The sequence below is a fragment of the Berghia stephanieae genome, chromosome 7 (assembly GCF_034508935.2).
Source record: "Berghia stephanieae isolate SIO BIC M18660-M18661 chromosome 7, UCSD_Bste_1.3, whole genome shotgun sequence".
Classification (NCBI taxonomy): Eukaryota; Metazoa; Mollusca; class Gastropoda; order Nudibranchia; family Aeolidiidae; genus Berghia; species Berghia stephanieae.
Genome location: NC_088366.1, coordinates 35,919,370 through 35,941,442, shown reverse-complemented (window position 1 = coordinate 35,941,442; position 22,073 = coordinate 35,919,370). Strand labels below are relative to the sequence as shown.

The following is a 22,073-nucleotide window of genomic DNA, read 5'->3' as shown; positions in this document are numbered from 1 at the left end:
AAAGGTTTGGACTTAGATATTGCCAAGTTTAGTTTAGTTAGAAGGTCAATTTTTAATAAACGTGAGTTCTTGTCATAAATGATTAAATCAACCCTTTTGTACATCTTCGGGAAATAGCTTAATTTCACTTCTAAATATTTTTTTACAACTAGTCAAGTTGAAAAAGTATGAAACTTGAGAAAAGTTGCTGGATACCTTTCCCATACATCTGACCATAACTTCATGAAAAATCACCCGATTTAATTCAAATAAAGATTAAAATGCTCTGGGAAGCTTATTCTTTCAGGAAATGCAAAATAATGCAAATCCAAAATTTTCACCTTCTGACTGTTACATTTGTGAATATTTAAAATTCATTTTTCTAACTAAATTCATAAAGTATTCTGATAGTCATGGAAAACATTTTTTAAATTTTGAAAATCCATACATAAATAAGAAAATGAGAAAAAAATTCACTTTTCAAGAACTTAGAACTTTTTTGCTTGCGTATTGATGTAAGAAAATGTTCCAACTTTGACGTCATGTAACTAACCACTAAAACGATTTATCATACTTATGAAACACATTTTAAAAGCACGGTGACTAGATAAATAAAATATACAAGATTTGAACAAAACACAAATTTTCTCCTAAATCTCCAGTCTGTTGCCTAGGAAAAACAGAATTTAGTAAAAGTAAAAAAGGAGTCCTATGGAAGAAAATCAAGAATAAAAACAATAATTTTTTAATCAAACCTTTGTCTTGATGCAGAGACCACCAGTGTCATATACAATGCCCTTTCCAACCCAAGCAATTTTTTCTGTGGAGTTTGGTACAATGTGACTCAGAATGGCTAAAGCTGGAGGTACTTCAGCAGCTTTCCCTACTCCATGTATTCCTGTGAACCAACAAAACAACAAAAAATATAAAAATCTTTTAATATATCATCCTATGAGGCAGATTAAATCCATGTATGAAATAAATTAACTCCATTAAATCTATCTAACAACTTCATATTCAAAATTATTATAATATATATCAACACCTTAGAAATATCACATATGTTATACCTAAAAAATCTCTATTATATCTACCAAACTCCTAATAATGTACATAATCTTTAACATACCAGTAAATGTTACGGATTTCTTGCATTATCGACATCTATCTTGTGACAATCATATAATACGTCACATACCTATACCAAAGGTCATCGTATTATCTCCATGACAGGAGAGGTTTATTTATGACAAAAGTCTTTTATAATATTTTTCAAGATATGATTGAATAACTGAGGAAATAGTTGAGCATAATTTTACATTGAATACTTTCTACACTTCAATTAAGTATTAAAGTATTTACCTCCAAATCCATTAACTGCCAATTCTTCTCCTGAAATAATCTTTGGTGTAATTCCCAAATCAGTCCCAACCTTCTGAATCTCCTGATTAATAGAAAATGAGCAAACATAGAATTAAAATCAAGAGTAAAGATAACCACTATAACTACAAACTGTACAATAACACATGAATGCACGAATGTATGATAAATGGCCATAAAATAAATACAAAAAATTAGTTTAAAAAATTACAGAAAATCAGAGGAAAATCATGAGTAATCATTAACCAATATTTACAATACATAATACATGAAAAACAAAGAATGGAATCTGTTCTCATGGCTCAAAATGCTATGAAAAACAACAAATTATATAAAATAAGGAGGGACTGTGGAACAGAATAAAGAAAAGAAAAGTTTACCTTTTGGAGAAAAAAAAGTGACAACAATGCATAACAAAACATGCATAATATATGGTAAAATGATAGACAGACTTCTATTTTGACAAATCCACAGCTTTAAACCAACATCTTGCAACATGATGAAAATAACAGACTTGCCAACTTTTCATAGACAAAGTTTGGGAAAAATCCAGAGCAAATCTGGGACTTAGATGAAAATATGATGTTGGTAGTGGTGGTGCTAGTGATTATGATGATGCTGATGGTAGTTGTGATGGTGGTGGTGGTGGTGATGATGAAGATAATGATGAAGATCATGGTGATGATGATTATGGTAGCGGTGGTGGTAGCGGTGGTGGTTGTGGTGATGATGGTGATCTGGAGTAGTAATAACAATTTTTTTAAATATTGGGAAAATAGCTGGTAATTAGAGAAATCAGGAATGAAAAAAATATCGGGAATTTCCTGACAAAATCAGGAGAGTGGGCAGGTCTGGAATAAGAAAAAGAAAAAAGAAAAGATAATAATATAAAAATATTTTAGATAAACAATTTAGATGTAAAGGCAGAATTTGAGTGACCTTAATCACACCTAGCTGGCTTCTACTTTAAGGACTTGAGTACATTTTTAAAGAGCTCCATAATATTTAATAACTTTATACCACAGGCCACATTATTCAACTCGCTTGACACATTTGGGAAAAATTAATACTTTTCTACATCCTTTTATCTATAAATTATAAACTTCATTCAGCCAGAAAATAAAAAATTCCTTCCTTAAATAAGGATATTTACCTGAAGAAAATGGTCAACATTCATTTCACTACAAGGAGCATCCACAATGCGAGCAGCCAGTCTCACTCCTGCGGCCCCTTCTCTCAGGCAATCCAATTCTTGTGACGTAAGGGTGACAATCCTATCCTCTTCCATCACTAAAAACTCTACCGTAACCTGGTAAGGAGAATTTTGATATGACAGTCACATACAAATGTTTTCTTTGCAATGAGAATTTGCATGCTCAAGCTTTATTTTAGTCGTAAAACTTTAGTGTCTGCCAAGGAGAATTCAAAATAAAACTGCTCCATTTTGTCATGCTGTATTGATTTATCAATTATTTAAGAAACAAACAACGCAATTATGCATTATCCCTGTCAAGCAAACTGACCCTCCTACTTTTTGTCTCAATTGCTTCACTCTTTTTTTTCTTTTCCCAAAAAATAGAAGTAGAAATGAAATATAAAATCATAAGCACGATTTTAAAATGAGAAATTATCTGTTTCCAAATGACCTGTCTGTTAGTAGATACATCAAAGTACAACAAAACAACATATCTAAAGGCAGTACAATATGAAATAAAAGATTTTCGACCTGTTTTTGCAATAGTGAATAATTTGTTATCTCGATCCATACATGCTGCTTTCCTGTACTTAATTTTCCCAACGCCTGATTACTTGACATTCGTCTTTTTCCAACTGCAAATATGTAAGAAACTGAATATTCTTACCCTCCTTGTACTGCTGTGACCACCAGACTTGGCAGAATATAAAGGCAGAGCCCTGGCAATGGCCATGCCTGAGGCATAGGCTTTGTCCTTCTCACAGACCATCTGAGGGGAAAAAAAAAGAAAAAGAATTAGAGCATATGGCAATTGTCACCAATTGGAAACATGTGGGAAAAAAAAGTGAGAAATAGAAACCAAGTAAAAGGAAAATTATTACAGCATTTATTATTCGTATTTGATGCATATTCCTTATATGGACTGTCCAGATAAACAGACATTTCACTATCATTGTCTCATTGAATAAGAGAAGACGACAAACAACAAACAAAACAAAATAAACAAAAAAAGAGAGAATAAAAAAGGAGAAAAGAATTCAACACTAATGCTTTACAGTTCTGTTTATAACTAAAACAATCTCTGTAAAACAGTCTTCACTTTGGAAATGGCATCACATTTTTAATGACTTTGCGTCTTTCATCTCCTAGTCATACAATTGGGACACCTCTTATATCCTCTTTGTAAGAGTCCTCATCGTTTCACGGTCTTCAGCTGTAGATCTTAGAGACAAAAGGTCTTTTGATGAATCTATTTTATACTGTGAGGTTCCTGGTTAGAACAATGTGAATTGCCATTGGTCCTTTAAAAACTGTAGCCTGCCTATAACAACATTTATTTTAATGACATCCTCTCTATAGCGATATGATGTCTAGTCCTGATTTTATTCTCATTATATCGTTAGTAATTAGAAAGGAACACAATGACATGCTGCAGAAGGTGCAGGAAAAAGTGGTGGAGAGCCAGCACAGTGAAGCACATGGCACATGAATAAATAAATATCACACGAATCAAGAGAAATTCCTACCACAATGTATTCCTGCCCGCCTGCTAGAGAGGCTTTTACCAGCTTGGTCAAGGCATGACTCTGGGATGGTGTGTTGTGTCTGCTGCACTTCAAGGGCAATGCAGCAACTGTAGCACTGTTAAGCCAGAGTGAGCATTGGTCCGTTGGTGAAGGATGTAAACTACTGATGCAGGTCGCAAATGTCTGAAAATGTAAAAAGTTAAGGAAAAGTTAGCAATTTTAAAAAGAAAATTGATTGTAAGAATAGAATTAATCTGTAAAGTTATGAGGAGTTGGATGAACTCATGACATGGAATAATACATGACTGTTATGTTTTCTTCTCAACAAATGTATCTATATGCACACTGGTATGAACAATCCAGATTAAAAGCTCGTGATATTAATTAATAAAGTAAGAAAGACAAATTATGAGGAATGCGAAAGATATTGGTGTGTCTGTATATTTGGACCAAAATTTTGAGGAAGTAAAATAGAAAAAAAAATAATTAAAAATCAATTTTGGGGTTCTCATCATTTCTTATTGTAGTTAACATACTTCCTATGAGTTTTCACTTTAATTTTTTTGAACTCGTCTTTTGCTACTGTCAGAGTTGATTTTTGGATTGTTTTTTTTTTACCTTTAGATACAGTTCTTATTTCTTTTTAACAAATCTCTTGGTTTGGATGTTGATCCAATGGTTGGAATGCCTTTGAAGTAGTGGTTTTTAAGGGGACATTTTCATATAGGATAGATTTAATGTTGCTGGTGAAATGTTCCCATTGGATACAAATGTCAGAATTTTTAGAATACACTGGCAAGATGTTGTTTTTTTTTTTTTTGGTTTCAATTGGGTAATGTTTGCTTGTTTTCACACAGAAATAGATCTTTCTCTTTAACTGTCTTTTTTAGGGCTGGCTCAGTATCATCATGTACTATAACTTGATCACTAAGACCAGACAACATACTTTGTTATCATGTGATGGGTGATTTGTGAAAAACAAGTCAAGAAGTGGGTTTTGTGTGTTATCATTCATAAGTTGATCAGACCAATGTATATTATTGCCTCTATGAACATTGTATTTAGCTCTTTTGGAAACCTGTTACTCTCTATCGAGTTGTCCATTTATGTCAAACAGATTGAAATCGCTTCCAATCCAGGTCAGTGGTTTGTTGTATTTTTCATAGATGTTTGATTCTATTACAGATTCCTTTCATTGTTTCATATTCTGTAAGGATTTCAATACACAACTCCTAGTATGAGGGGTAGTTCGATTTAATTTTTTTTTACAAAACAGGGAGGGTGTGAGTCTTCTTTAGTTTCCTTGATAAATTTGACATCAAAATTGATTGTTTCCTTTATGGCAAACATAATGCTCCCTTCTCCTCTTTAGCATTAATTCATCTTTCATATCTGTGCATTTCAATTATATCTGATATAGCAAATTCATTATTTGCTCTTTCATTCTTTAGCCAGGTTTATTCTTATAATAATGCAAAAATGGGTAATTTATCATTTTATCAGTTCTTCTTTTTTATTCCAAATACTTTGAAAATTAATTGTCAATATTCGTAACATGTGTCTACTTAAGGATTTAAAGGCTTTGACTGTTGTGTATGTGTTTGCATTGCTGTTAGCGTAAGAGGTTGTGTATGTTCCATTTATTTGTGAATATTCTTTTTACAAATTTTATATAGATAATTTCCAAACCTCTCGATCAACTCTGCCACCAAACTTGGCCTTGACATCATCAAATCTCAATCTGACCAAATGTTTCAGTTGACCCACTATCAGCACAGCATTGTCATATGGATCAGATGGTTGGAGAGAAGATGTATAAAATAGACTTGCCATACTTACAAGTCAAATGATGCCTGTGAACAATATAATATAATGTTGTATAGTAATAAATAGTAATAGTTTTTCAAATGTCACGTTTTTCTGGCACGGTCATCTAAGCTTCACAAATCAAAACATCTCTGCTCCAGAAAAATTGGTCTGTCTGAATTCCTACCCCAGAAAACCAGGGTCCAGTTTGGGGGTGGGGGTGGGGTGGGAGGATGGGTCTCATAAACAAAGGAGATATTGAGAGTCAAAACAATAATGTTGTGTGTTAGTTAATATCACAAAATGTCAGAAAAAAAAAATTAATTTTTAAACGCACAAATAATAAACAAAACAAGCCTTAGAAAAAAATGCAAAAGGTTTTGTGTTGGGTGTGATAAGGATAAAAGTACCATTCTCAATCTAGCAAAATAACTGTAAGTACCTAGCAAAACAAAAGTTTTCATTTTAAAAAAAAAAGAAATTTAAAAAATAAACCCTAAATAAAAAACAAAAATAAAAACAAAACAGAAACAAACAAGTAAATGAAAAATTAAATTTTAGATATTAAAAAAAACCCAACAAAACTTTTTCGTATGTATGGCCGATAATTTGCAATGGCAATATTATGTCATCCCACGCCTATTACTATTACATTACGATATTTTAAAAAATCATAACAACATAAAGAATTTGACAGACATTTTTAGGTGGTCGGAGGTTCAAAATCGTGGTCTCCCTATCCAAAACTGACCATTTAAACAATGAAAATAAATCAAAATCATTGTCTCCTTAGCTTCTAGTTAAAAACATTTTGCTCACAATTTTGTGTGATTTGGGACGGATGTCATGGTCATATTTATGCACATCACTCACAAATAATCAAAATAGTGCTTATTTTCACCGTATGGTGATATCTTTGTATGCAATTTTCACAGTACGGTGATAATAGTGTATTTGGCGATTTTCATTGTACGGTGATACTTGTACTTTTTATGTGATTTTTACCATACACTGTAGGCAGTAACGATGGATGATTATACACAGATGTTCTTTCGAAACTCCACTTTTTAACAGTTATCCAATTCCAGAATATGGAAACTTTTGTAATGCACATAGAAATAAGTAAAGATAATAATAAATCAATAAAAGTATAAAATTACCCAACAATATGGGTAAGAAATCTGTCTTAGAGGGCTTGTCGGAATCAACGCTGTGCGTTTGAATCCTGGCTCCACCACTTTTTAAAAAATTTGTCTTCTTTCTACAAAGCGTTGTAGTTGATAAATGTCACCACACCCCCCTTCCCATTTAAAAAAAAAAATCTTTTTCTCTCTTTTGGTTCCTTTCTATAGAATACTGCAAATTGTATTCTTCATCTCTGATCTCAAAAAGTGCATACTAAAAATATGAATAAAAATAAATAAACAAACAAACAAAAATTCAGAGGTCGATGAAATGGTCAGAGAGAAAAAAAATATATATGTATATATTATATAAAATATCTTGGTCAAAAACAAAAAATCAAGGCAAAATAACAGACAAGCAAAAAGGAACAAAATGAAAGGTGGTCTAACCCACTGAGCTGTCTATCCACACCAACATCTTTATAACTTAAAATTCATATATGTGCTGGATAATTTTCCACCAGTTTTGCTTCATTGTTTTGATGGTTATTTTCACCTCTGATTTGGATATTTTGTTGGATCTAGTTTTGTGGAAGTGTGAGAATAAATTGTAATACTTTGTATGAGAAAGACAGGAAAATAGCAGGTGTGGTTGGTTTTGGGGTGAACAACACCTAGGCCTAGGGATTTGTCCGCGAAAGAAACAAATCCCCAACTATCATTAGTATCATCAATAATACCCAAATGGTGGTCAGAATAGAATAGAATAGAATAGAATAGAAGGTATCGACGTCGCTTGATTAGGCCACTGGCCTGTCGCCGAGTCTTTCCAGTCACTGAATGTCTTGTTCACAACTGATCTAATGCATTTCCCTACCTGATCTTGTGATCAGGGGCTAGCCTACACAGGGTGTCCAGCAGATTATCAGACTTAAAAATCCTACCTCCCCCCAAAAAATCCTACCAAGCAATTTAAAAGCAGGGGTGAGAATGACTGGTCACAAAAAAGGAGGAAATTTTTCATCGTGAAGATCATGACCCATCCATGCGACCATAACCTATAAATTTGAATTTCACTCAAATTTACTGAGATGCGATCCAAAATTTGTCTTGCATCAATTTCTGACACGAGTCGGTGGAAAAGTTGAAAGTGTAATTTAAACATTTGGTGGTTGTAGTAGGGATGATGATGTGATGGTTGTAGTAGTAGTGGTGATAGGGATGATGTGGTAGTAATGATTGTAGTAGTAGTAGTGGTCGTATGGATGATTGTGTGGAGGTGGTTGTAGTAGCTGTGGTAGGAATGATGATGCGGTGGTTGTTGTAGTAGTAGTGGTGGTAGGGATGATGATGTGGTGGTGGTTGTAGTAGTGGTAGTAGGGTTTATGATGTGGTGGTGGTTGTAGTAGTAGTGGTGGTAGGGATGATGTGGTGTTATTTGTAGTAGTAGTGGTGCTAGTGATGATGGTGTGGTGGTGGTTGTAGTAGGAGTGGTGGTAAGGATGATGTGGTAGTAGGGGTAGGGATGATGATGTGGTGGTGATTGTAGTAGTAGTGTGGTCTTAGAGATGATGATGTGATGGTGGTTGTAGTAGTAGTGGTGGTAGGGATGATGCTGTGGTGGTGGTTGTAGTAGGGTTGATGATGTGGTGGTGGTTGTAGTAGTGGTGGTCATAGAGATTATTGTGTGGTGGTGGTTGTAGTAGTTGTGGTAGGAATGATGATGTGGTGGTAGTTGTAGTAGTAGTGGTGGTAGGGATGATGTGGTGTTATTTGTAGTAGTAGTGGTGGTGGTAGGGATGATGATGTGGTGGTGGTGGTTGTAATAGTAGTGGTGGTAGAGATGTTGATGTAGTGGTTTTGGTGAGTGTTTTTTATTCAGTGATGATAATAGCAATTTGTCAAAAAGGAGTTTGTTTGTTTGTTTGTTTGTTGTTGCTTTAGGTCTCTTCCAACACAATTGAGGTTATATGAGAGACCGCTGAAACAAAAAAACAAGCAATCTAACAAAAATAGTACAAATGAGCCAAGGTCAAAAGGTGCCAATTTTTTTTCCCAAAATAAAAGTGACATAATAGTCCATTCATGTTTCTATATGTGTAGCAAAAACCCTGTACTTCATGAATCAAAGGCCCTTTAGATAACTTTAAGGTCTAACGCAGCATAATATCGTCAACAATACCTATAGGTTGCTGGTGTCACCTGTGACCGGTGACACCAAAATGAGACAAAAAACTCAATAACCAAATGATTTTTGTTGAGTATCAAACTTTATTTAGTAAGTTATAGACAAACAGACACAATCAACAACAATCATAGTACAATAATAATACCAACTGTTGGAGAAAATGTTGCTTTTTTGTGTCATCGGTCACAAGCAACATAGAATGCAAATAAAGTATTTCATAAAAATGTTTGTGCATTAACAACAACAACAATATTGCATATGCTTATTACCAGCAATGTTCAGAAACTTTTGGAATAAAATGTTGGGAAATAATGTGACCAAAGCATTTCTTATTTAGCGACATTGTGTCACTTGTGACATTAGACCGATGACACCATTACTTATGTCACAAGCAATACCAAATTGCAATTTCGACAATAAATCATTAATTTCAGTCAAACCAGTGTAATAACAACAGTTAAATATGGAATTTGATAATATTTCAGAAACCAAAGACTTCAAAAATAGAAATATACATGGAAATTAGAGCATCTGAATGTGACTTGTGACATAAGACCGGTGACACCATTACTTATGTCACAAGCAACACCAAATCACACTTTCGTCCATAATACATCATTATTTTCAGTCAAAAAAGCACAATAACCTACTCTAAAATGAAATTCGATAATATCTTAAGAGACTAAATACTTGCAAATTGGAAATATGCTTAGATATTAGTAATACCATTGTTGCTATTACTTTGGTCAAAATCGGCACTAGAACAGAATTTTGCCTCAACAAATCAAGAATAGCAACTGAACACATGTAATATAGCCTGTTAAAATGTAATTCAATGACATTTCAAGCTTTGAAGAACATGAAAACAGAAATACATTAGAAACTTCAAACTTAAGTGTCACCTGTGACATTTTAACCAATGACACCAATGGTCACAAAAAGTACCAGAAGTCAAACAAACACTAGATAAATATCAGCCATGGTAATGAATTCATGTAACCATACGGTAACATCCGCCCTACTGCTCAAATCTGCTAGTTTGTAGTAATTTAGTGTGTTAATAGTAAATCAAATCAAATTTCTTGACAACCCTTCTTTTATCTGGATTCGTCAAAAGCTTGAGTTTTGTCTTTTTCTTGATTGATACAACCCTGAAACATAAAAAAAATTAGAATTACAAGGAAATAATTAATTGTGTCAAAATCAGTCTTATGTGAGATGTCATAATATCATATTTGTAAATAAAATAACAGCTGAAAACATAATTTTTTGGTGGCACTTTGTAATATCCAATATCAAGTGTTGCTTGTGACAATGTAAAATAGCGATGACACCAAAGTTCAACTTACCTTTTCTGCCTGGAGCCACGCTGGAAAGGCAAATGAAAGTGCTGCACTTCAAAGACTGGTAAGAAGGGTGGATCAAAATTGCGAATCGCCATTTAACGAAACAAACTTCCACGTGTTCACGCATGCCGTGTTGCTTGTGACAAATGACACCAAAACCAATAAACCTCAATATCGGCAAAACGGTATACATTTACTCCAAGATTTGAATTCAGATAGTAAATCTATCCTTTTTTCTCATAATAAAAGATTTTATAAACATTAAAAATGAGCTTTAAAGTTTCGTGTCGAGTCTTAGTATTGTGCTGTGTTTGATGACGCCAAAGGTCACAAGCAACACCAACTTTTTAAGAACTCTATATGAAACTTAATCAGATATGTAATATACTGCAATTGCGTTTAAAAGTAAATTTTGGCTTCATACTATTAGTCAAATTTAAATCACGTGAGCTAAAACATCACATTTAATTTCTACATGATTTCTAAAAAGGTGATGCGGTGACCTCGTTTTAAGCACATGCCAAACACCATTCAAATTTGACTTTCAAGTTGTTTATTTCATATTCTGTTGAACAGAGTACGTTGAGCTATCTAATTTTATCTCTTCTTCATATTATCAATTGATTACAAGCATTAACCCAATGAAAACAGCCCATAATTAAGTAAAAATCAAATTTTATTAACACTGGTATCAGGCGGGCACCTTTTGACCTTGGCTCAAATGTAAATCAAAATCATAAACTAAAGATATCATAAGCTAAATTATAAATAACCAAGAACAAACAGGCAGAAGATTTACAGAAAAAAAAAAATATCCCCTGTCAAAAATACAATCACAAACCAAAGAAGCAGGATAGGCTAGTGAAGAGAAGAAGAAACGACATCACTATCGGATCGTACACCCATGCGAACATCATAGGTATATGATTCAAGGGTGATGCTCCCATCCAACCACCCGCGTCAAAAAGGAGGAAAATGTCTCCGTCTACAGATCAAACACAAGCAAAGTGTAAAAATAACAGGAACATAGTTTTGTATTAGTATTATTTAATATATTACTATAAGTAGTATAAATCCATTCTTATTATTAGACATAAATTTACTTTTTGTAAACATTTAATGAATTGTCCTTTCCACATGCTGAAGGCCTACAATGTTATTCAAATCAAAGGCCAGAAAGTGTTGTTTTGTTTTGATTTTTACTTCATAAAGCAGGCTACAATATCTTTGTTACCGAAACATAGTGGTTATTCAGCTTAAATACAACCCAATAATCTCTCAAATTTAAAGCCATAGCCCAAAGGTAAAAAGAAAGAAGAGTAAATTAAGCCAATTACCATTGCTTTATTCTAATAATATATTATTATCTCTGTATAACCAGATGATTATAAGAAAAAGAGAGAGAGAGAGGGGAGAGAGAGAGAGAGAGAGAGAGAGAGAGAGAGAGAGAAGAGAGAGGGGGGGGGGGTATTAAAAAGGCAGTAGGTACCTACAACGGAGAAAAAAATCCAGACCCATTTGTCCCTCCCTTCCCCTTCAACCATCAACCAGCTAATCAAAAAACACCACTGGTCGTCTGTATCAAATGTGACATCTGGTGCCATTCTGTCTGGCCCGACGTCATAAAAACGGGACCGTCACCAAATTTCAAGAGACTGAACACAGGTGTCAAAATATGACATAAGACATAATGGTGATTTTGTGGTTTTGAGGAAAATGCTTGACATGGCAAAAAATCCGACATCGGGTGCAATTATCCGACTTTTTCCTACCAATCCGACCTTAAGGTAAAAAATCCGACTTTATCCGACTTATCCGACCTCGCTGGACACCCTGCTACACTACAATTTCTCTACTGATCTTTTGATCATAGCTAATTTGGGTGGGAGGCACTTCTACACTATGCACATAACTTTCCATCACAGCATCTAATCTATTCTTGAAAGCATTGACACTCGGCGCTTCAACGACATTTGCTGGCAATGCATTCCACATTCTATTACTCTCTGTGTAAAAAAGTTCTGTCGAAGGGTGGTTTTAACTCTGGGTTTCAGAAGTTTATATGAGTGGCCCCTGGTGACTGATTTTTTGTCTACTGTGAACAGCCTATCCTGAGTTGCGTACAAGCAATGTGTGAACTTATCCATACTTGGCAGTCCTACTCTTTTCAGGCGCTGTTCATAACTCAAGTCCTTGAGTCCACCAATGACCTTTGTTGCTCGCCTAAGCACACTCTCTATATAAGCTTCTTATCCTTTTCAGAATTAACAAATTAAAGAAACAAGAAGATCAAAAAAGTTAACAGGTAGGTAGGTAGTGAAATTGTTAATGGTTGGTGGGCTATGAACCGATTTACTGATTAAAAAGTTTCTAACTGGACAGGTTGAGAAAAAAAAAAAAAAGAAGGCAGAATTGCCAGTTTGACGTTTTTAGTTCAAAGTGTCAAAAACTTAAATTTCATTGGTGCCATTTGCATTTTTAAAAAGCTGGATTTGGCATTTTAGCACTGTTCACTTTCATGTGTGTTAAATATTATCACTTGAATATTAACGGCTTTGGGACACAAAGTAGCCTATACTGGCATTTTGATTTTGTCAGGATATTTTTCACGCCTGGTTTGGCATTTTGCATAACATTTTTTCTGCCAACGTGTCTGGAAATAGCAAAAGGCCAGGCTTTTGATTATTGCCAGACACTGTCACTGTCTGGCAATATATGAATTTATAAATCGTTCATCATTATAGGTAATCATTGACTAGGCATGTCTGTCTGGCAGTAGCGACAGCCAAAAAAAAAAAAAAAGTTTGTGAGTCGGTTGTGGAAGTAAAAAAGATACCGAAATATGAACCCAAAAACGATGAAAATGTATTCCAACAACGCAAGGAGAAAGAATCAGATCAGATAGTAGGACAGGCAAAAGCCGGTTGGTCACTCTTCATTCAGATGATACACGACGACGATAAACTAAACTTAAACCACCCCCTGCCAGTTTCCGTGACTCTATCTTTGTTTTGAAGTCTAACACAAGCATTAAAATAAATCATAAATGTAATGCAATTAATATATAGGAACGAATTAAAAATCACTATATTACTATTTTACCGTCTTTACAGGAAATTATAAGTGATGTTGAAGGGGAATAAAAATCTATTTTTTTCTTCCCTTCTTGGTTTGTGAATGAGAAAATGAAGAAAAAAAATTGAAGAGAAACTGACTCTAGTTTACACAAGTATTTCACAATCACAATTATCTCCCTTGACTAATAATTTACAACAAAAAAAGTTTAGCATTTTGATGCTATTTTTAAAAAAAGTTTCTGTAAAAAAAAAAATAAATAAATAAAAAAACCACACTCACACAACACACAACACACACACACACACACACACACACACACACACACACAAAGAACAACAACAACAAACAAACAAACAAATAAATTCACTTTAAAAAAACATCGTAATTCAATTAACCAGTAGATTTTTGACCAATCAAAACATGGAATTTGTGACACATCCTCACACATGTTCAGACAAACATAGTTGCTTGTTTATAAACAGTAACGTGAATGAAATCGACCAATCACTTATCATTGTTATTGTCTTTATACCACCGAATGGGTGACTAGTTATCACACGATTTTCTCGATCAGATGATAAACGTTTAAATTTACACATAGTTTTCTGTGTTAGTTCTATTGATCAAGCGGTTGAACAGTGGATATTTTACTTAAACACATAACATCGATAGTAAAATCTGTGTATTTTGCTGTGTCTACCAATCACTGCCATTGTTTACATTTATGACGATTGTCCGAGAGGCGTGGTTATCTACGTGTCTATTGACAACCGATGGGGGGGGGGGGGGGGGGGGGGTTGTGAAGAAAAATGAATGTAATTTCTCTAACGAAGTGGTTATTTGTACTACCACTACAAATAGCGAAAACTACCGCTTTTCACTATTTGTACTCCCAGAACTCTTATGTGTTTAAAGTTGCAAACCACCGCTCCTTTACCTCTTTGTTGCTACCTACTCCCAGCACTCTTATGCGTTTAAAGTTGCATTTGTGAGCTTTCAAGGACCAGCCGACCAGCCTCCACTTTTCGCGGTCTTTCTTTGAGAAATGTGAAGCAAAAAAAATGGCCCTCTCGGTAAACGAGACATTCTCATCTTTTCTCCAATTTGAAAACATTCGAAAATGAGAATAATGTACTTTTTATTAAAAAGTCAACAAAGAAGGTAAGTAAACTAGATACGACAATTTTTTTCCTTAATTAAGTGGCAACTCATTTCTCGTCATTCTCACTCTAACTCTATCAACTAAGAAGAGTACACCACCTCAAACATTTGTCAGTTCATATCTTTGCTTTTATGAGGTCTATTTTCATTTTGAAAAGTTCAAAGTGAACAACTAAATGACGCCGATTCAGTGGTGTATTTGGTCTATCTTCATGTGAATAAATATTTTATTATTGACTTTTCCAAAATTCCAATAGGTCATTCATTTGTATGTCGTGATCTATTTTTCCTTGATTTCAGCTGTCTCAGCTCTAAACTATACTTTTCTTTCTCAATAAATAATTCATTTTCTGTTTGCAATGTATTACAGAGATGTTGATTTACCACATGTAAAAATTTCAAAGTTGTATTTGAAGCTGTTTCTGAATTATACGTGATTATCCATTGGGATGCTGTGCTTTGGTCACATTTTTTCCTATTAAGCTATATATAGAGATTTTCCACCACATAAACGGTCATAACTTTTTAACCAGTTGAGACAGAGCGATAATTTTTCACTCTAATTTATGTTTCACTCCCCTTTATTTTTCTACGCTAAATTAATACCCATAGCCACTATTTTGAAAAATTCTTGCAAGTGCCTACTAAGAGGGTTGAACTTGAACCTGAACATGCTCCTTCTTCTTCTTCTACTAATAACTACAACTAGATAGGTACTACGCCTCTCCTGAATGATCGGAACCGTTTAAGAAACTAAATTACGGGTTCCACCGGCGCAGCTCTCTAGACTTCCAGTCCCACAGTGCCCAGTATGGGCGGGAGACTTTACCCCCGATGTTCCTCGAGCCTCGAGGTAGTTTCACTTTATAATTGTTTTAGCTTTTGAACTGTGGATCTTTTGTCAAACGTTTTATTTTAATTTTTCAAATTTAGTAGCACTTTAAAGGCCTGCGTTAGGTATCGCTCTGCTGTACTGTAACTGTAAGAGCGTAAGAATAACATGGTAAAAGTACTGTAAAAGTATGCTGATGAAAATGATATTGACAATGAAATTATAATAAAAAGAAGAACAATAGAACTTATAAACAAATCAATAAAGAAGCTTTAAAAAAAATGAAATTTAAAAGAAGAAAAAACTGCCTCAAGAAGTGAAAAAAATTGTCCCTGTTGTTGAGATGTGAAGTGGACATAATCGTGTCTGTTAAGAATTAGAAGAAATGAAAGATGCCACTTTTTATTTTAAATGTAGATTGCACATTAGCAGAACACTAAAAAAAAAAGTAAAGAAAGAAAATCCAATGTGGCAACTTGGTTGCTAGTGAAAAAAGTAAAATTACTCCACTCATCATTGCTGCTGGTGTGATGTCTAGTGTTAGTTAGGTGTCACTATATTAGAGTGATATCTTGTTACTTCATATTTCCATTTTAAAACCTGTAGAACAACTTGATTGATTTGTAAATTTCCTTATATGACCATTGTTTTAGTTTTCCGCAGCCATTATAATTCAATTTGAAATATTGAAAGGTACTGGAGAGGAGTCTTAGCGGGGTTTTTTTTGTCTGTTAGTTTTAGTTATAGGTCATAGTGCAGGTCCAAGTGTTGGAAATGTACAAGGTTTTATTTTTTATTTTAAGGTTAGTTGAAGGAATACTTTCCTTAGCTCAAGGAACGTGCAGAAGACCTCCCCTATTTACTACTTACTACTACTACCCAAGTACTAGTGCTAGACTACTTCTTCCGCCACCTCACTCCTAAACGGACTGACATCACAGGCAACTGATATTATTCTCTCTCTCTCTCTCTCTCTCTCTCTGAGTGTGTATCTGTCTGTCTATTTCTGCCCATCTCCCCTCTTTTTACTAATTAGTTTGTAGGTCTTTGGCAAATTCTCAAGAACAGCCAAGATATATGCGGCTGTGTGGCACTCACTTCCGGATTGGAAGGTCCTGGGGTCGAGCCTCGTCAAGGACTCACATTCTCTCACTGTACTCATGTGTATGATTTCCTATCCGCTAAGAGCGTTGTCTGTCAGAAGAAACGTTCTACTTGTTACGTGTTGCTGCTAGTCATGGATCCTTTGTAAAGTGCTTTGAGCATGTTTGGTGGATATTGCGGCTTATGAAAGCTCAATTCTTTTTTTAATATTTATATATATATATATAAAAGATGCAGGATGATGACGGGCATGCGCTACTTTATGATGTAGTATAAACCATTCCTAATATATGATTTTGCTAAATAGGCCTACACTCAAATTTTACGAGTGTATCTGGTGGCAAATATTAGACACTCGTTGCCACTGTGATTTTGATGAAACTTGGCTTATACATAGATACATGAATTTTCATAATACGGCTTCAAACATGCGATCTGAGCTTCAATTTATAATGAAGTAATTTTTCGACAGCTTGATTGAATGTGACAAGATCCTTTTACTTAATACAATTCAATTTAGTGTGGTCTGTAGTTGTTTGCCTAATATTAGAATGCACAGAATTTGAATTTTTATTGACTTTAAATATTGAAAACAACATGCCTTTGGCTTTCCATTTGTGCCATTCCATTCAGCTTTTGACCTAGTCCCTGATTTGAGTACCACGTCACAAATTTAAGTTCTTCGAGAAAACTCTCGACTTACTTTCTTATTCTTCTAACGTACTGAACTGTAACACCTTTGTCTCAGTTGGAGAAAATATTGCAATTTTTAAACTTAATATTTAGGTATTTATGTTATGATCTTTTATATTATTCCGTGTTTTTCAGCTTCCATCATATCACCCTGAGGAAAGTTGGCTAATTTATGACTTTTGTGTCTATGAATGCAAGCAGGGCAAAAAGCAATTGACTTCAAGCAAAGGAGTTCGCCCTAACCAGAGGTAGGAGGTTGTTTTTGGACGGGGGCAGGAGGTGTTTTTTTACTTTTACATATTTAAAAAAAATGAAAATATTATATGCACAAGGTTATAATATTTCAGAATAACTCGGAAGTAAATTATCACCATCAGCTTTTCTATCTTGATTGCCAAGACAATTTTAATAAAGCAATCAAACTGATTCTGAATTTTAAAACATCCAGAGGAAGAGGCAATGTGTGCCTATCTGCAGCTCATTTACAGTCTTCAGTGGGCGGGCTGCACGATGTAATACAGCAAGACAATAGTTCAACTATTACCAGAACAGTTTTAAAAAGTGAAAGACTTGATTTGTTCAAAAAATCTGATTGCGCTGGATTAGTATTATTATTGAATGTCTTATTAAGATTTATTTTCAATTGCTCTATAATCTGCATGTTGAAATCCTTCACAATTGAGTTATGCAAGTGACAACGCTATTAATATTTTATCATACTATGTTGTGGATAATTTTATTATTTTGTAATAAAAAGTTTTTCTTACCATGCAGGACTCTGAAATTAATACTGGCTTCTGAGGGTTACAGGGGCTAATCACCCATGCGATAAATTGGTAAGACTCATTCATTTTATACTTATTTTCCATCGACATTTTGTCCCTACAGTTTTTCGCTGCCGAAAATTTTAAACTTGACAGCAATTAATCGCAAATTCTATTTTAGTCGCAATTAGACTCAATTTTTTTTATAAATATGTATTATTTTTTCTTTTCTTGTTACTTTATATTTTCAGTACTTAATTGTCCCTCCCCCCTCCCACTATTGAGTGTAATATATAGTTCCATGTTGCTCCCTGTCTTTGTTATGGATTAAGATTGCTCATTTTTTTCCTGGTTCTTGTGGGGGTCTTTAGTTGGGATGCAGACAGTCAAATACAGTACCTTTCTTCTTGAGATGATTTTTTATACTGTAAATCATCTCTCTGTTATGTACTGTTATAGTTATAGGTTTTGAATATTATTGCATTATGTAAATGTTTTAGCAGGATCCTTTGCTTGTGTCTCGGTGAGACTTTGAGGTAATGTCAAAATTGGTACATCTTTGAGGTGCTCGTGAAATCTACTGTTCCCTATTGAATCAGTCACCATATCATCATCCTTTTTATAATGTTGTAAGCGCTATTAAGTCCTGTAAGACAATATAAGCAGATCTAGGTGGTGGTATTTTTTTGGGTCTTTTTTTTTTTTGTCTTTGTTTATTTTTTGTTCCAGATAAGGAATTTTAAGATTTGATGGTTGTCCATAGACTTTTTAAAATAAAATTTGACTTTGACTATGAGTACGGTGCAGTTATAAGTGCTTGATTTCTGAGGACTAATTATAAATGGTGACCACTCTATTGCGTTTTTGTATGCCATGAAAATGTTACAAAGACAATGAAGCGACATTTTTTGGGAATTCTGCAGTCATTCATTTAACCCTTGAATTTGATGAGCGCCTGTTGCATTTTAGTTCATTCAAGTATTTTAGAGTGACAAACACAACTCGTGCATTATGGGTTTATATGCAGATTTTTGTCTTTAAATTGTCAATAAAAAATAAAATGCTTTTTTTTGTTTTGTTAGCTGGCAGGTCTGAATTGAATGCTATTGCATACAATTTTGTACTTTTAATCTTTTTTCTTTTTACATTTAGCCATCCTCACTTTATCCGGAGAATCGCCTGCCCCTCGTGAATGAGACAGTGAAGGCTATGGCTAAAACAAAGGTGTCCACAACCCAACTTAGGCAATACATTCAATCAAGCCAAGGATAAAATGTATTGCCTAAAGATGTCGAAGATTTGCAGCGGAGATTGTTCAAGACTGATATTGACAGGACGGACGGTGAGACGGTACAGGAATTACTGAGAGAGATAGAGGAGGAAGGAGGTGTAACAAAGTTCAGTGTGAATGAGGATGGTGGTTTTTAGTATTTGTTTTAAGTAACGGGAAGAATGAGGCGTGATTTGAGTGTTTTTTTGTGATGTGTTTGTTATGGATGTAACATACAAAGTAAATCGATATTTGTATCCACTTGTGAATATTATGTGCATAGATGATGAGGGTCATGACGGGCGAAAGACTGGAAATCCATGACCAACCTGAAACTGACATTGTACCAGTATGACGTGTGACAAATACACAGGAAGGACTGTATCGAATTGTATCTTCAGTGACAAACAGGATCAATAGCTTGTTTCAAGTTATGGTAGAACATCAGTTTCTGCAAAGAATCTCCCAGTTGGAACAATTTTTGACTCTTGTCTCTGAAGATAAAGACTGACATTGTCGACATGACTGACTTAATACAGACAAATCCCCATTCTAACCCTCTTTCTGACTTTTCAGAGACACCAGACATTGTAAATGCACGTACTGACCAGAGACCACAGACATTATAAATACACACTCTGCCCAGACAGAGACCACAGAAGTTATGGACACACAGACTGACCAGACAGAGACCGCAGACGTTATGGACACACAAACTGACCAGACAGAGAGACCACAGACGTTATGGACGCACAGACTGACCAGACAGGGACTCCAGATAACAGAGACATGCGACCATAAAGATGCCCTTGACACAACAGAGACAGTTAGACTGCGAAATTTTTCAAATGTGACTCTACACAGGAAATTTCATACAGAATTCCCTTAATACCTTTACTCATTGTCCATTCGTAAAATTTATTTTCATGTAATAAACCACCAAAAAAGTAAATTTTTAACGTGGGTGGGGGCTGTCACGTTACTGTAGAACGAGCTTAAGTCTCAATGGGATATTAGCTTTAGGCAACCACAAGTTGGTATTTTTCAAACCTGTTGCTATGCTATCTTGTAATGACAACGTCTCTCAGTCGCCAAACGTCACTAGCTATCCTTCACATAATGCAGGGTTGATTGTGTGAAGTACGTTTGGGGCCGGAAGATAGCAAGGCATAGTGCAGGCTACTGTACTGTGTCAGTCCGTGAACGGGTGACCAATTCATAGTACAGAGAAGGCAAATCTGTTCCTATATGTCCCAATAAAAATATAACACAGAGAAGGCCGAAACTGTGTTATACAGGTCGGTACAGAATAAAACAAATATAACACAGGAGACCAAACACTGTGTTGTAGAATATCAAAATTTCAAAGGTGGTCGGTCAGTGACGAAATAAAAAGGGACATTATAAGTCGTAATATCACATCCCAATAAAAGAGTGTGATAGTAAAAAGGTGCCGTTAACAATTGAGTCGGTCAAGTCTCTATCCAGATTCAAAAGGATAGTGCAAAGTCCTGTATGTAAAACAAATTTGAGAAGCATGGTTGTTCTCAATACTTGTTGGGTCGTGATCGGTATAGAGTGAAGTAGTGTTCATGATACACATCAGAGCAATGCTGTGTCAAGATTACAGAGGAGCAAGAAGACAAGATTTGTTTGTGTGTCTTTATATGTTACGGAATAGGTACATTTTGGTTGTCAAAACTTTCATTTATATTTTGACATTTTCTTGATCTTTTAAAATAAAATTATAATTTAATTTAATCAACAGACTTGTTTAATAATTTAAAGAGATACTTTTGTGGGGACCTTTTGTAAAATCATTAGTCCGATTGTAGTTGTAAATCTCTTTATATTCTAATGTCATAAAATCAGTGACACCACTGAATTCCTACCAGCGCTTTTACTCACTGAGTCCCTACCACCAGCGCTATTACTCACCAGTCCCTACCACCTAGGCGGGGTTCCTGACCTCCCATAGTGGGCAGGGGGGTTCATACTGTGTCTTCTTTCCCCTTATATCTGTTTTCCAACATGCTTTCTGTCTTTGTCTTGGAATGAGATTACTTGGTTTTGTCCTGGTCCTGGCTGAGAGGGAAGCAGTCGAATGTATAGTTAGTTTTGGGAGATGATATTTTTTTCATTGGAAATCATCTCTCTGTTATGTACTGTATTATGTTTTATTTACATATTATATTTGATTTGTTAACATTTGAGTGTATTCCTCTTAGTCGGGACCTGTGCTTGTGTCTGGATGAGACTTTTAGATGATCTTAAACTAAGTACTTTGATGGTGTGCTCTTGGTATCTACATCTGTTTCCCATTTGAACAAATTCCCCTTTGTCTTACCTTTTCTTGGGTGCTTTAATTGAATTCTATAACTTTTTACTATCCCATTTCTTCCTTTTTACTGGCGCTGATATGACCTTGATGTGTTGCAAGCGCCGTAAAACCCTCAAAAACAAACAAACAAACAGTCCCTACCAGCAGCGCTTTTACTCATTGAGTCATAGAGCTTTTACTCACCGAGTCCCTACCACCAGCGCTTTTACTCACTGAGTCATAGAGCTTTTACTCACCGAGTCCCTACCACCAGTGCTATAACTCACAGAGTCCCTACCACCAGCGC

At 34.8% G+C, this 22,073-nt stretch overlaps 1 protein-coding gene and 1 long non-coding RNA gene across 7 annotated transcripts in view; one reads left to right on the top strand and one right to left on the bottom strand.

The window, feature by feature from the left end:
- The window catches only part of LOC144977160 (putative aminopeptidase NPEPL1), a 48,153-nt gene that overhangs the window by 11,680 nt on the left and 14,400 nt on the right, over positions 1-22,073 (bottom strand). Inside the window, exons 1-7 of one of the 4 annotated variants that reach the window (XM_078922031.1) lie at positions 13,647-13,799; positions 5,770-5,933; positions 4,081-4,263; positions 3,222-3,323; positions 2,513-2,668; positions 1,342-1,423; positions 735-877 (exon numbers count right to left, since the gene is read on the bottom strand). In XM_078922031.1, coding sequence (XP_078778157.1) covers positions 735-877; positions 1,342-1,423; positions 2,513-2,668; positions 3,222-3,323; positions 4,081-4,263; positions 5,770-5,913 — 810 coding nt within the window. In that variant the 5' untranslated portion in view covers positions 5,914-5,933; positions 13,647-13,799. Of the gene's footprint in view, positions 1-734; positions 878-1,341; positions 1,424-2,512; positions 2,669-3,221; positions 3,324-4,080; positions 4,264-5,769; positions 5,934-13,638; positions 13,800-22,073 lie in introns of those variants that run through there. The other 3 variants (XM_078922033.1, XM_078922032.1, XM_078922034.1) reach the window with 3 other exon arrangements.
- On the top strand, positions 14,565-20,895 carry LOC144977159 (uncharacterized). Of its 3 annotated transcripts, none has more exons than XR_013646256.1 (4): positions 14,565-16,308; positions 17,548-17,660; positions 18,187-18,248; positions 19,329-20,895. It is a non-coding gene; the product is annotated as an uncharacterized LOC144977159 (long non-coding RNA). The 3 variants fall into 3 exon arrangements; XR_013646257.1 differs by having other exon boundaries at positions 14,567-14,783; XR_013646255.1 differs by having other exon boundaries at positions 14,572-17,660.